The sequence below is a fragment of the Epinephelus moara genome, chromosome 3, assembly GCF_006386435.1.
Source record: "Epinephelus moara isolate mb chromosome 3, YSFRI_EMoa_1.0, whole genome shotgun sequence".
NCBI lineage: Eukaryota > Metazoa > Chordata > Actinopteri > Perciformes > Serranidae > Epinephelus > Epinephelus moara.
In genome coordinates, this window is record NC_065508.1 from 3493727 (window position 1) to 3510018 (window position 16292).

The 16292-nt window shown below is 40.3% G+C and overlaps 1 protein-coding gene across 2 annotated transcripts in view; it reads left to right on the forward strand.

Annotated features, from left to right (window-relative positions):
• dbn1 (drebrin 1) overlaps nucleotides 1-13295 on the forward strand; it is a 176484-nt gene extending 163189 nt beyond the window's left edge. For both annotated transcript variants that reach the window (XM_050040558.1, XM_050040559.1), the window contains 4 exons: nucleotides 7112-7237; nucleotides 7430-7902; nucleotides 8013-8112; nucleotides 10287-13295. In XM_050040558.1, the coding sequence (XP_049896515.1) occupies nucleotides 7112-7237; nucleotides 7430-7902; nucleotides 8013-8112; nucleotides 10287-10342 (755 nt within the window). In that variant the 3' untranslated portion in view covers nucleotides 10343-13295. The remainder of the gene's footprint in view (nucleotides 1-7111; nucleotides 7238-7429; nucleotides 7903-8012; nucleotides 8113-10286) is intronic.
• Nucleotides 13296-16292: the final 2997 nt, after the last annotated feature.

Genomic DNA, 16292 nt, shown 5'->3' on the forward strand with positions numbered 1-16292 from the left:
GCTAACGGCTAACATGCTAACTATTATTTTTATGTCACTAGTCACTTGAAACAAATTTAGGACGATAGGAAACAGGTTGAAATAAACCGAAATTTCCCTTTAAGTACTGTAATTTCAGCTATCAGTTTTAATTTTGTAAGCACAGTCACAGGTGTAGCATTTAGCAGTAGCTTACAGCTTTATCAAACACAAAAAGCCAAATAAATGTAAGTACTGCAGTAATAAATGTGAAAGAATCCTTAGGTATCAAGTCAGAAAAGGCAAACCTGCGTGTTTTATTTTTTAGCTAACGGCTAACATGCTAACTATTATTTTTATGTCACTAGTCACTTGAAACAAATTTAGGACGATAGGAGACAGGTTGAAATAAACTGAAATTTCCCTTTAAGTAGCTGTCTGTTATTCACTCACTCTACAGAAGAAAACGGCACTTCAAAATAAAAGCTCTGTGCTGGATATTTAGTGTACTTCAAAATAAAGTGTGTTTTTTCACAAACTTGACATATTCGCGAGTCACTTGCAGCCCATTCAGAATGGACCCATAACCCACTTTTGAACCGCAACCCACAAGTTGGGAACCACTGATCTACTCCCTCTCGAGCACCTCCTCACACAGGGATGCTAGTGTGCAGATAAAGTGAGTCTGTAAAGTTTCCAATTTGAATTTGGGAAGAAATACTATATTTACTATAAATGTTGATCAGCTGAGACTTTATTATTTAGCTTATAGAAAGTGTTTGGTTTCCACAATAAATTAACAGATCTAAATATTTTTTTTAAATGCCACAAAGGAAAAAAACAGCGGTGATGCCTTTCCAGACAAACAGTTCGTCTCTATTTTAAGTTCACATGCATTTTCATCATTTTACTTTCAGCACTTCATTTTCGTAATCCACTTCACTCAGCATAGACACCTTCACACCCCACACATTTGCGCACCAACCTTTAAAATCACCTCCCGCCGAATTTTACCCCCTCCGTTCCCCAGCACTGAACAACAACCTTCATCTCCCCCTGACTCCTTTATGTCACAATTTAAAGTAGTAGATTCTCATATGGAATAATTGTTGTTGAAGGATACGTTTGGTGATATTTTGTATTTTTCTTCTTGTCAACAAATCCCATAAAAAGACCCAAAACCACCAATAAATGCATCCTAAGTATTGTTCAAGTTTTAAAGCCTTATGTATCTAATTCCTCTGTGCCATAGAGCTCTACTGTTGTCTCAAACCTAGTAAAACACACTGAGGAGCCAAACTGTTGCATTTGGGTGACATGTTCCTTCATTACTATGAACACACACCATAGTTTATTTTAACTCAATGCCACATACACCTTTCTGTTGTCCCAAATTCTCACTAGAGCACCAAAATGTGGATTAATCCGCTGCTGAAAATAGTCCCCAACAAATGGAAACCAATGGGCTTGGAGCTGAGAGTCACAGACAGGAAGTCAGACAGCACTGAGAAACGGACTAAAATTATTGCTTTGGGTCCTTTTATTGTTCTCAAAAGAAAAATATAAAGTATCACCAGCTTCGTCCTTTAAAGGGAAATTTTGGTTTATTTCAACCTGTCTCCTATCGTCCTAAATTTGTTTCAAGTGACTAGTGACATAAAAATAATAGTTAGCATGTTAGCCGTTAGCCTAGATACAGCCGGGGCGCATAGTAGCGTCAGACCTGTTAAAACGTAAGTGAACGGGCAACCTTCAAGTGCAAAGTTAGTCCACTAGATCGCTGCTTGTTCTCGCGATATTTTGGCCGCGCTTTGGAAAGCAGAGCTAGATGGTAAACAAACATGGCAGCACACCGGTAAGGTAAGACAACACGTTTACATGTTGTTTTCTATATGTTCTCTGACATTTATCCTAACGATATGAGGCGGTCTTTGTGGAAAAAAAAGCTTGTTTAGTGGACTAACTTTGCACTTGAAGGTTGCCCGTTCACTTACGTTTTAACAGGTCTGACGCTACTATGCGCCCCGGCTGTATCTAGGCTAACGGCTAACATGCTAACTATTATTTTTATGTCACTAGTCACTTGAAACAAATTTAGGACGATAGGAAACAGGTTGAAATAAACCGAAATTTCCCTTTAAGTACTGTAATTTCAGCTATCAGTTTTAATTTTGTAAGCACAGTCACAGGTGTAGCATTTAGCAGTAGCTTACAGCTTTATCAAACACAAAAAGCCAAATAAATGTAAGTACTGCAGTAATAAATGTGAAAGAATCCTTAGGTATCAAGTCAGAAAAGGCAAACCTGCGTGTTTTATTTTTTAGCATTTTTTGCTAAATTTTAAAACATTGAGGTAGTCACCATCAAACCTGTCTCATGGCTCACTTACCTTTTAGCTTAATGAGCTAACAGGCTAACACGCGCACACAAGCATTTCACTAACTCCTAGCAGATAATAAAATGTCCTTTATGGCCGTAAACCATAAAGCTGTTTGTCGGTTTGTGTTACAGATGTCTGTCTTCCCTTCAGTCTTCATCCTTTAGATGTCGTCCAGTCAGCTGCTGGTGTTTAATTTTTGTTAATGTTTATGTTTTTGTTTTTTTTCATGTTTTATGGTTTTAAATTAGCAGCAAGGTCATTTTACTTTTCACAGGGATGAAGAGCTGTTACTAACTACAGAATCTCACTGGTTTTCTATCACCTCCTCTTCTAATCCTCAATCTCATGCCTCTGATCCTGGATCTGCATCACCTCCCTGCACACACACACACACACACTCAACAACACACGGCTGCTTTTAATCCTGACCGACTGACCAAACTGTGAGTGTTTGCGTGTGAATGTGTGAATGTGTGTATGTGACGTCGTCGAGCCGTCCGCCAGTTGTCACCGCTGTTTGTTGGCCCTTGACTGAATATGGATCTTTGCCCTTTGACCTCTGTGGAGCTGAGCTGGTTGCCATTCTGTTTAAAGACCATAGTATTGAATCTGTATGTTTTAGCCCATTAACTACAAGTGTAGACAACCTGAAATTACTGCCAGTGTTTTGTAGATTAACCTTTTTCTTTAAAAAAAAAAACGCAGCCATCCAAAACTTAAAGGAAAACTTCACTCATAAAATAATAATTTCTATATCATTTGCTTTTGTTACGTTGAATTGGTGAATGAAGGTGCCTCCACTGTGAATGAAGAATCCAAAAATGGAGAAAATTGGACTAAAGGGGGGCTGCGTTTAACAACAGCAAAACTATACCAAAACATCTATTTACAATCTCTCAAACAACTCATGCAGTAGAATCTGAGTTTCTCCAGTTTCTCCAGTCTATGCCCAGTACGTCCCCAACACATGCATTTTCACTAAAACCTTACTATTATATAACACTTCTGCATAACAGTCTCATGCACTGATGAGTTGTGCGCCCTGGGTAGCGTGTGCGTTTGAACTCTGCTCAGTAGAATGCACAAGCGAAGTTCAAAAGCATGCACTTTTCCAGGCACGCTACACATATGTGGAAGTGTTTTAAGTTGTAAATATCATCGTGCAAGAGTTCTGTGAGAGTTTGGAAACAGATGCTTTGATACAGTTTTGCTGTTATTAAAGTGGGCTCCTTTTAATTCAATTCATCAGGAATTTTCTCAATTTTTGGATTCTTCGTTCACAGTTTTATTAAAAAATTCAAGGTAAAAGAGTTATTGATAAACAAATGATCATTTTTTGGGTGAGGTATACCTTTTACTTTACAAATATGCTGTTGAAAAAGCATAGGCTGCAGAACATCAAAAAACAAGTTATAAAGATGGTAACTTGACTTAATTTCTTGCACTTAAAAGTAGGTGTATTCTCACACCAAATCAATACTGTAACGAAACATCAAGGCAACCCAGTGTTTTATTATCTTAGATGATTTCTTCCTCCACACCAATACAATGGAAAAGGTTGCTGTTGCATTTCTTAAAGGCGCTGTATGTAAGAATGTGGCCAAAACGGTTACTGCACTCAAATTCAAAATACTGCCGTGAGTCGTGTCCGCCCCCCCTCCCCTACAGATGTGAGGTTGCTGGCACGCTGGAGACTGATTTGTTTGCCCACGGGCGGCTGCCGTGGCAGGGCCGCGTCGCCGCGTCTTTGATTTTCGGTTTTCCAGCGGACTGTTCGAGCAAGTCCGGCTTCTCTGCTGCTAACGCTGCTGCCGGGATACAGCGTAGGAGGAGCCAGCTGCTAATGCTATGTACCGGGACACTGCTAATGCTGCTTGCCGTGCTGCTAACGTTTGTTTCTCAAAAAAATCAGTCGGGTCGTTGACCCACCTGCACATGGGCTACANCCACCGTTCAAAGCATCTCCTATATAGACCCTCGCTTTGCCTCCAGTTTTGTCTTGGCATTTTTGGGAATCATAACAAGGTCGTTTGGGTTTAGTCGCACTGTCAGCCATTGTAGCTCAGTCATAACTGTAACTGATGCTGAGACTCTACTGACTGCGTGACTGTTAGATGGCGGTGGGTGGCGCAACAGGCCAAAACACAAATTCAAAACATAAACATGATTTGCAGACCATAAAATTTTTTTTTAAATGGGAATATTCTGGCTGTACTATTGTTGTCGGTGAGATCAGTATGTTATATGAACATTATTCCTTAGTCTCTGTGACATATTAGGAGGATTTTACGACTATTTGCTTTAGATTTCTTACATATAGCTCCTTTAAAACCTGCCAACCTCTCTGAATAACTTTCTAAAGCTAAGGTAGAAAACATGTTGTTTGGGGTGGATCAACACTTTAAAAACATATGAAATGCTTTTGAAAACAGCAATAATGTAGTTACTGGGCAAAATCATGCAGATCACATGTATGATCTACAGTGTATGTTGCTGCATGTCTGTAGGTGCTGTGATGGCACACATTATGCTGGGTGGGCAAAGAACCAGTTCATCTCTGTCCCCAGTGACAGCTGACAACTAAGACAGTTCTTTTTCCAATTCAATTCTTCCTTTAATATGAATGTGACAATTTTTTAAACTCTCCACTACCAATGAAAGATCAATTTTTATTAAATACTACTTACAGTAATTAGCCTGAGGTGAATTGGTGAACCCACCAAGCAAGACCCCGCTCAGCTGGATGTGATTAGTCATTCTAACAAGCAAAGTGACACTGTCGTTGTTCATCCGTGGTTTATTGTGTCCTTTGGGAAATCTTGCTCTGGTTTCTGAACGGGACGTCTGACTTCAACAAGCATGATATCATTGAAAACGTCTGAGAAAAAGTGATGTCATTGTGGAAGTGGTTCTCTTGACTGTAACTTACACTGTGTTGATGTTTGTCATAATGAATTGTATTCCTGGATGTGGTATCAGCATTGTGACTGTGACTCACCCACAATGTGTCCGTATGCATTGATGGCATAATAACAAATGTTCAGTTCATATGTGATGGCTGTTTCATGACTTGCTGGATCGTAGTGACTATGTCTTGATTTTGGTGACAACCTATTTACCAGTATTGATTTTCTTTGGTCCTCCCGGTTTCGCTCTCTTGAGCACTTCTTCTCTCTGTATGGGATGTCTAGTGTGTGCTATAGGGGATCAGTTAACAAGTATCACATGGCAATACACCCTGTGAGTGTTGCACTTATGTCAAACACTACTCTGCTTACAACAGGGTTGCCAAGTCTCAGACATTTGGCATGAGATGGTTGCTTTTAGGTACAAATGTGACACCAAATGACAAATTGCAGCAAAGACACTCCTTTATGAACAAGAATTTACAGCTAAAGCTGATGTGAATGTCATTAGTTTTGCAAGTGTTAAATCATAAACCAAAGTATCAGACAGATTCAAATGTTGACCTGATGGCACCAGAAGAGTCATTAGGATTCATCCTGAGGGGAATATGAATGCCTACCTAATTTCATGGCAATCTATCCAATTCTTCTCAAGACATTTCACTCAAGACCACAAATGTGAATCTGATGATGGCGCCAAAAGAAAAGTCAAAGGTTCACCAAAGTCATTAAGATGGACCACAAGTGTCTGTACAAAAATTTGTGCCAGTCCATCCTGTAGGTGATGAAATATTTAACTTTATACTGTATGTTAAAGAAATTGACCCGCTGGTGGTATGAGATGAAAAGCCAGGAGATGACCAAAGCCATCAGGAATCATTGCCTGATATCAGACAGAACTGTCAACTCGTTACACACAAGAGAGGGAGTTTCGATATTTCCTCAACCAAACACTAGAGACCCATGTATTTGAATCTAATGTCATTTTAAGTGATGTATAGCTGTGCGAACGTACTTGTTTTGTTGGGGATTCGAGAGCAGAGTGGACCGAAGTGAAAGCAACTGATCACTGATTCATTTCACAGTGCCAGATGAATTAGTCAACTCCAACTCAGTGGAGTAGGCAGATTCAAATGTCTGGTCCCAGGCAATAGAGTCATCCTCTGGGCACCATAAACATCTGAACCAAATTTCATGGCAATCCATATGTTGTAGAGACTGACGTTATCATCCATAGAACCAAGCTGCTAGCTTGGCTAAAAATAAAACAATAACGTTTAAATAATTCTGCATGTAAGAAAACATCTGAACATCAAACTTCCATATTTTCGGAGATTGGTCTTCAAACATTTCAAAGAGCAAAAGGTAATTTGGGGAGTTCTGCTCCTTTCACTTTGCTCTACACAGTTTCTGTCAGTACTTTCAGTGCAATTAATGCCTGACCCAGCTTGGTAATGTCACCAACATGAGTCTCGTCCACACAGTCTGATTGGCTCAGTGACTGTATCTGTCTGTCTGCGGGTGGTGTGACGACAGAAGTGATGTGATTGCTGTGATTTTGTGCACTTTTTTATGTAACACGGGATGTGACTAGAGGTTAGAAAATCAAACAGACTCTAACAGGACTTCCTGTCAGAGTCCTGTTAGGTTCAAGATATTTTCAAAGAACAACTGATTCTGACTTCTGACTATTTAGAAAACACAAATCACTAGTAACACTTCTTATGATATTTCAGTGAAGCATTCCGTGTTACAGATGATCAACACATCTGGTTTATGAGTGTGACTTTGTCGTTCTAGGAGGATGTTGGTGAAGACTTTTTGTTCTGTACCTTTTCGATGTCTTTGTGTCATTCTGTCCCTGTAGGGGACGATGACGATGAAGCAAGCACAGAGCGCAACATGGCCGCCGTGTCACCCATTCCTAAAATAGTCACCACACCCATCAAAGAGGACTTCTGCCAGGAGGATGAGGACAGCAGAGACGAGTGGGGTAAGAATGAAAGTGAAATGGATGTTGATGTATAATCATTGAGATGCTGTTGAACAAAGGTTAGATGTGTCCTTTAACCAAATTTAGCCCAATAAACGTAGATGATTACACATCATGTGACCTGCTAAACATCAAATAAGCTGTTAAGACAAAATATTATTATTTAATTGGTGTTTTGCTTGTTTTTTCCAGATTCCGTGCCAAAGCAGGAGCAGAAACAACCGGTCCAGGAGTCAGCACCCACCAAACCTGTGCAGAGTGTCGCCCCGCAGGCCCGTGACTCCTCCGGCTTCTCTGTGTGGGACTCCGGGACAGACAGCCTGGTCAACCTGTGGGACAGCAGCTCTGGCGCTCCTTGTGACCCCTCCAAGACCCCCCAGTCCTCCAATCTGGTGGACCTGATGGGCGACACCAATGACCCACCCAGCACCGCCACCACCAGCGGCAAGCCTCAGCCCCTCCTCAGCTTCGATGAGATGATGGATGGGACCTTCTGTTCCACTGCCGATGACGACCCCACCAGTCTGGTGGACGTGACGGGCTCTGACCAGATGACCCTCAGCTACCAGCATGCACTGCAGCATGCATCTGGGGAGATTCAGGAGCTGGATGATGGACAGCTGTTGATGACCAATGGGGAGACGCTGCTGAAAGAAGGGACTCAGGTCAGACAGGTTAATAATGCTCCTGTTGTGCATTCAAAAGACATTTTCTGTCTTTTTCTTTGTTAAAAAAAAATTTCTCTCTCCGTCTGTCTGTCTTTCTGTTCTTATAGGCCAGTGAAGGCTATTTCAGCCAATCACAGGAGGAAGAATTTGGCCAATCAGAGGATTCCTCGGCTAAACCTGCGCCGGTCTTTTATAACAAGCCACCAGGTGAGATACCTAAGAACGTGTCTATCAGTTATTTATAACATAATAATCAACACCAGGACTTTTTATTTGGAACAGTTATTTATCAACACATTCACACTCTGAACTCGTGAAATACCAACGCTTGGTCAGTGGCCCCACATGTCAAACTATGATGCCCTAGGGACCTTGCTAGTGTCGGTTTTGGATGCTCAGGGATGGCATGTCCCTTTACACTTGTTACATGCATTGTGCCTTTTCAAAATAAACTTCTTTAGGTTTAGGCAACAAAAGTACGTGGTTAGGTTTAGAAAAGGACATCATGCTTTGGCTTAAAATAAACATTTGTTAGTAACGTCATGTGACATACCTCACTAGTGTAGCATGCTACATATACTAGCACACTATGTTGTTAATGAAATAACTTAACTGACACGCCTCTAGGGTGACCAGGTCCCAATAAACCAAATGTGGGACAAGGAGTAGGTTTGTGAGGGACAATGTGGGACACCCACCCCCAGCGCGAAGTCATCAGAGACTTGTCACGGTACCAAAATTGGGACCCACGGTACGATACCAGTGAAAGTATCACGGTTCTGGGGCGTCGGTGGCTTAGTGGTAGAGCAGGCGCCCCATGTACAAGGCTGTTGCCGCAGCGGCCCGGGTTCGACTCCAGCCTGTGGCCCTTTGCTGCATGTCACTCCCTCTCTCTCTCCCCCTTTCACGCTTGACTGCCCTATCAAATGAAGACTAAAAATGCCCTTAAAAATATCTTAAAAAAAGAAAGAAAGAAAGTATCACGGTTTTGAGTAGTATCATAATCACTTTTCTATAATACATCAATGATATTTCAATGGAATAAATTACTTATTGACTTATTCATACTTCAAAAACAGCATCAATAAGTGATTAACATAGGGGGGATCAAAATAAAATAAATAAATAAAATAAGAATCAACCAGCCACCCTCCTCCCCTGACAAGTAAAGAACAGTCCCTAAAGTGCGGTGATTTTTGTGGACCGTTGCTGACACAAAGAGAGAAAAGTGAATGGTTCATTTCTCCTCTGACACATCACATACCTGTGTGCCGCCACGGCTCGGCTGACCAGGTATTTCTGGGCAGTCATGAAAGCAGCATATTGAGTGCCAGGTGGTCAGCGCGCGCCGTTATTGGACGGCGCATGGACACTCACCCTCTGGCGATTGGACTTTGAACTTATCCCACAGTAGTGGTACCGTGAGGTACCATAGTACTACGGTACTCCAACAATGCTGGCGCGGGTGGCAACCAATCATGTGGGACATGGTCTCAATTTGCGTGACGCGTGAAAAGAGACAGAAATGCTGTGCAGTCCCGCTCAATGCGGGACGTCTGGTCACCCTACTTCCACTGCCACTCGCAAGCAGCAGCTAGTAGGGGGCCCCATTAGGGGGGATTCCAACGTGTTGTCGTTGTTTCAGTGTCTATAGGGGTTCCATCATATTGTCATTGATATGGACCAATATCAGCCGTCTCTGGGGGCCCCCTTCCAGCTCGGGGCCCTAGGCAGTTGCCTAGTTTGCCTGTCCGGTTGCGACGGCCCTGCTTGTTATCCATGCTAAAGCAGTTGCTCAGAGCCTCAAAAAATGTCACCATTAGGTACGTCTAATACCGCTGCTAAAGGGTGCCTCGCTGCCTCTGTATCTGATGCCAAGGGCGACTGACCAAGCATCTGTATTGAGTGATTCTGGGTTAAATTACTGTGATACATTCAGTAGAATACAGATTTCCGCAGCAGATGTCCACTAATTCCATCAGTACAACAGTCATGTCGCTGCCGTTTTGCTTTGTTTTTGGATTGCTTTTCAGCTGTCACCATTTACTTCCTGCACAGCTCAGATCAACACACTTCATTACAGTTTCAAATTAAAAGTTCTAGCAGCTCAGTGGGTGCACTCTCTCCCTTTCCTGGTTGGCTTTTTAGAAAGGTGTTGATTAGATTGTAGGATAATTTTTGAGGATCTAGTTTTTCCAGTGCTGTTTAAATGTATTGCCTTATATGAACAGGTGTCTCTATTATTAGGTCCACCCCATTATTTAGATAATGGTAGGCTAAATATTAGGAACACCTGTCTGTATGATGTGGCCACATATATAAAATAATAATGTTATCTTTTGTAGAATAAATGAACTCAACAAATATGTTTGTGTGTTCAGAGATTGACATTACGTGCTGGGACACGGACCCCGTGGTTGACGATGACGACGACTAACCGGCCAATCAGACGCCACCACCGGACCAAGAGGAAGTAGGAAGTGCGCTTCATGAAGAAACAGATTTTTTTTTTTCTAAAAAACAAAAACACAAACAAACAAAAAAAAGTAATAATAATAACAAATCTTGCATCAACTACTTCTGTATTATCTTTTAGAGGAAAACAAAACAGTAGCCACCGAAAAAAAAGAGACGGGGTTTGAGTTATTGTTACAGACGGTTTGAAGGCTCAGTGGGTTTTTTTCTGTGTGTTTGTTATTTTATTTATTTGTTTTTCTTCTTCTTCTTTTTTTTTTTTTGCTATGCAGATGTAATAGGCGGGAGCGGGGGGACTTTCGTTTGTGTAAATGATTTATTACACATTAACGTAGCGCACTGCTGCATATTAGAGACAATGAAGCCCAGTGTGTGGCAGGCAGCCGACACACCTAGTCTGTAGTGCTTTAATAACACCCTATAAAACTAATACAGTGGATCATTACAGCTGCCATGTATATCTTCACTCTGTTTCTTTTCTTACCTCTTTTTCACTTCCTTCCTTCCTTCTGCCTTCCTATCCAAAATATCCAAAAGTATTCACCTCTGCAAGTCAGTTAATCTTGTATTTAGCCCTCACTTTAATGGAAAAAGCTGAAGCATTTTATTTATTCTGATGTATCTTAAAATTCTTTCACTAACAGCTGACGGGATCCTGAAGAAATCAAATCTATTTGGAGACGAGTCAAACTGTGGCTCCGTTTTGAGCTTTTTCGCTCCTTGTGTATGATTTTTAAGACTGAATTCAAGATTAAATGGCTTGTAAATCTGGTTGCTTTTTTCAGTGCACTTTTATTTCTTCTTCTGCCTCCTTGTGGATGAACTGCTGCTTCTCAATCAGCCCTCCCCTCTGGTTCCATAAAACTCATCATTTTTACCCCACTTATATATTTACACAAGCAAAAAAAAGCATCTAATCTAGATGAATATTCTGTAGATATTTTTCCAAGTGTTACCAGTTTTTTAGGAGAGTTCGGCTAATGAATATGAAGCCACCTTTCAGCTTGTGCACACTAGAAGAAAAAAAGAATCCTTTGTATGAATCCTCTGAAATTTCTCCAATGAGACTTTTTCACCAGGCCCTTCATAATGTGGCCGCTTATAGACAGCAGTGGGCACAGTTCCTGTTCAGAGTCGGGAAGGTTTGGGAGGCAGAACGTCCTGCCTTTTCTTATTTTAAAAATATTCATTTTAATGTTTAATTTCCGGCACTTAGGCCTTACTGTCCCACTCAGACAGAGGCTGAGTTAAATCCTGGACGAAAGAGGGAGGGTGGGTTAAAACAGCTGGAAGTAAACTTGGGCCACACGATGTTTGCAAATATTATTTTTTCAACTTTGTTGTAATCTGCATGGAGAACCAGATGTTTGTGAGTTATGACATCACTATTTGCCATTGACATTGACAAGAACAACAATTACAGCAATCAATAACTATTTAACTCTACACATGGGAAGTGTCTGAATCGTTCTTCTACCAAGGGACTAAAAGTTAGCATATTCAGCCTCTTGTGCATCAACTTAAAACAATTTCAAAATGTTCCAGTTTTACAGAAGTGCAATACAAAATCACCAAAACATCCCTTCAAGGTTTCTGTAAAATTTCAGCCACTGTATGTAGGGCTGCCACCATCACAGGGTTTACCTTTCTGTATTTTGTTTTATAGGGTAACCAGACCTAAAGAGGCACTTTGAAATTATTTGTAAATTCTGCAGTGACAATCTGTTCTGGAGAAATGAAGAGATGCAGAGATTGAGAGGGCAGAGAAGACCGAGCTGATGAGCAGAAACTGAAGTCATTAGTTGACAAATTTGGGAACTTTGGAATTAGTCTGTGACTAACAGACAACAGGTGCTCAGCCAACATAACTAAGGTTATGATTTTGTAATACGAGTTCTATTAGGACAAACAGAGCCGTCTACTGGACTCTCCGCCAATGAGCATGCATTAGCCCAATGAAATTTGCATCAGCACAGCTGGCCAGTAATGACATGCCTTCCAGAATATGCACGGAGCCCACAGTATATAAGAGTATATATACACCTTCTTCAGCAAGTGGCGTAGGAGCAACAGGGTCCCTAGGTAGAGGGCACCACCTGTGCTAATAGAACTAGGGTTACAATATTGTAACCTTCGTTCTATCTCACACAGTCTCCGCCCTCGTCTGGACTCTTTGGGTACAGTGGGTAGAGCCTGATGAATGAATGAATGCCCTGTTGCAGCATAGCATGGACCTAGCCACAATGATTCTGACCGGCTAAAGAGAAAAGGATGCTGGAACTGTCATACGGCTCCTAGACATACTGTTGGCTCCACCATACTCAGGTAGACATGTCCTGATTGGCCAGCTAGGTTATTCAAATATCAGTGGGCGAATGTGTGCTCATGATTGGAGGAGAGAATTACCCATAGAGTCCAGTAGAGGGCAGACCCTGTGTGAGATGGAAATGCATTTAAAAATCCACATACATAACTTTAATTTTAGCCAATGATTAGCTATTCGCCGCGTGACATACAATAAATACCAGAGCATTTCCAGTGTTTGTGTGAAAATATTAAACCTTCCTGGCATCTGTTACTCCAAGCAGCTTAAAACAAACACTAAAAGTGATTCTTAAATCCTGTCTGACCCACGTCTGCTGCCCGACTGCTTTTGTTCTGTGCCAATGCAAAAAAATACCACATGTATTTTTTTCCATTTTTTTAAAAATATATTTTATTGATATGTTTAGTTACCCTGGAAACTGGAGTGAGAAGTGGGGCGGGCCGGGACGGGAGGTGTGTGTGTTTTTAATACCTGTCAAAAAGTGTGCTAGAATTGATTTTCAGGACCTTTTTGAATATTAGCAACAACAGTGTTAGTCTTTTTTTGCTGTAAATTCCTGTAGAAAATAAAAACTCCTAGGCAATAATAACACCTGTGTGTTTGTGTGTGGAGCACCTGGATACTGTGTGTGTTCACCTGAGTGGAAGAGTTTAGCTTCTCAAAAGCGTCTGCAGGGTCGTTCACAAACCAGCTGATCCTGGTGTTAAGATGCTTTCGGGGAGCCGGTTTGATTTATACCTCTGCACAATGATCAGGTAACAGGTAGAGGACGTGCTTACATCCAACATCCACTACATTTTTATTAAATCCTGTTATTGAGGCTCAATTAGTGAATAAATATTCAAATCTTGATTTGATTTTGCCATTTTGTCTCATCATTCACTATTATGTTGCCCAGTTAACATTTATTTGGTTAAATCTGGAGAGGATTTACAGCCATGCCATACTCTTTCCATTTTTTATTAACTGATTTAAATGGACTCCAGTTAAAAAATTCTCATATCCACCCCCCCACTTGCACCTTCCAGACTGTATTTATAAAGCACTCAGTTGAAACCCTTTGACGACACACAGCTGAGCTTCGTTTGACCAATTACGAGACTTCTCAGACCAGCTGACTCCACCAGTGATGATTTAGGTGTGTCCCTGTTAGAGTATGGGAGTATGAATACTTTTTAAAGGCATTGTTAGTATTATCTTTTAATTAATACCTTTTTAAGATCTGAAAAATGTTTTGCCCAAATTTAACTTAGACTTGTAGCTGTATTTAAACTACAGATCACTGGAAGGTAAAAGCCACAAAAAACAGCTCAGAAATATTGCAAAAAAAAAAAAAAAAGTTTGCTCCCTGCATGCAAAGAAACAGTAAGGGTAAAAAATACAATACAAGTCAGCTAGACCCGAAACATGTCTGTGATCAGAGATATTTGTCGTGTCTGAGGTGTTCAGCCGTTTTATGGGTCTCACAATATCCAGCACTGCCGGGCCATTATACGAAAACGTGCCATTTTGTGTCCCTCGAACAAAACTGTGCTATAAATGTCAATAAACAATAAACACACTATAATCATTTTAGAATTTATTTTCCATGATATCTCTTGTAACATTAAAACAATATAAAAGTTCAGAAGCTGTAAAAATGGCCTGTCCCTCAATACGATTGTTCTACTTTTACTAGCTATTAAGGCCCAAAAAAGTCAAACTATCATAAAAACATAAACTTTTATATAAAGCCTCAAGTGTCCTTTCATTACTCATGAATGGGTTTTATTCTTAATATATGTAAAATGTTGTAAAAAACATCAGTTTAGTCGGGTCGCCAGGTAGTCGTCAACCCTGTTACTTTTAATGAAAACACCCCTTCTGAGATAATGGACTGCTCCGAAAGCTGCATCATTTCCTGGGAGTGAATTCAACTTCCTTTTGTGAATATGCTGGTGAAAAGACAAATAAGTGTCCTCTTCTTTTATATAATGTTTGACAGAGGGGGACGAGCTTATTGTGTCAGCCCAGAAAAGTGTTCTTGGCAGCCGTTACTAGCCATGTGGTGAAGGTCATGAGACCACATGGTGTGCATTCATTAGAGGCTTAAATCATGTTATTTATGTACATTAAAAATTTCTAACTAATATCTTTTTAACGTGTCCTTTTGTGGAAACAGGGCTGACACAATAAGCTTGTCCCCCTCTGTCAAACATTATAGAACTCTAAGAAAAATCATGAAAAGAAGAGGACACTTATTTGTCTTTTCACCAGCATGTNGTAAAAGAAACCAGTAATCTACAGAACGAAATGTGGGTATTATTGTTTTGTTTCCACATTCTGTTCTTAAAAAGAAAGATGCTGTGAAAGTGTCAAATGAGCATATTCATCCATGGATAAAACAAAACACCTCAATATTCTCACTGTACAAACACGGGGAGATTTATCTTTCATAGTATATCAGATTTGTTGTAAATATGCATTTAAAACATTCTCAAACATTAATCGGTGCATCGTAACAGGGTTGACAAAACACACATATGCATGTTGATTAAATGTGGAAAAAAGTAGTTTTAGTTTTAGTTACTAAAATTAGATAAAAATTCATTTATAAGAAAACTACCAGGTAAGTTAAAAAAAATGCTCCGAGACATAAGGAACAATAATTTTAAATATCACCACCAAGACAAACATAAGAAGAGGCGACATTGTCTCCCAAACATTTTGGTAAAAAATGTTTATAATTTGTATTCTGAGGAAGAGTTTTTCCTCCCTATTCACATAAATACCTATTTTCAGTGACGTCTACGGGCCATTTGAGTACGGAAGCGTATTGCATTGACTTGACAAATAAAAAAAAATTTGTTTTATTGATTTTTTTTTTCTTCTGTTTTTCAGAGTAATTTTTTTTATTTTTCTGTTTGTCAGTGTAATTTTTTCTGTTTTTCGGGGTAATTTTTTTCTGAGTTAATGATAACACCATCTAAATGACTTAAAGACAAGAGTGTCTCCCAATGTCTCAGACCCAAAACAAAGTAAAACTGGATTAAACTAAACAAGCGGGTCATATTTGCTTCCATTGTATCGAGCTCTCAAGAAAGGAATGAAAGCCTCTGTTGTTCTATTGCTCTCTTAACTCAGAAAAAAATACTCAAAAAAACAGAAAAAATTACCCCGAAAGACAGAAAAATAAAAAAATTACTCTGAAAAACAGAAACTCTGACCAATAAGACTTGTAGGCTTTAATATGCCACTATTGCCCTCTTGTACTACAATACACAGAAACACATGACATACTCATTACTTAAAAAAATCCTAACCGTTTAATCCGTATTTTGTCCTACGGAGGCCGCCATTACTAAGCTGCGCGGTTGATGACGTAACTTGGTTGCTCTCGCGAGGAGAGCTATTGGCGCTACCATTATCAGCCGTTACCTGTTGCAGTTTTTACCGGCGACAAAATGCACACGAGGGTACGTAGTGAGTGGGAGTGTGTGATGGTGGACGAATTGTTTGGAAGGAGAAGTTTGGTGGTTGTGCATAAACTGATCTGTGTGATGGCGGGGAATAGTGATCGGGAGAGTGGGAGTGAGGATATGGATGC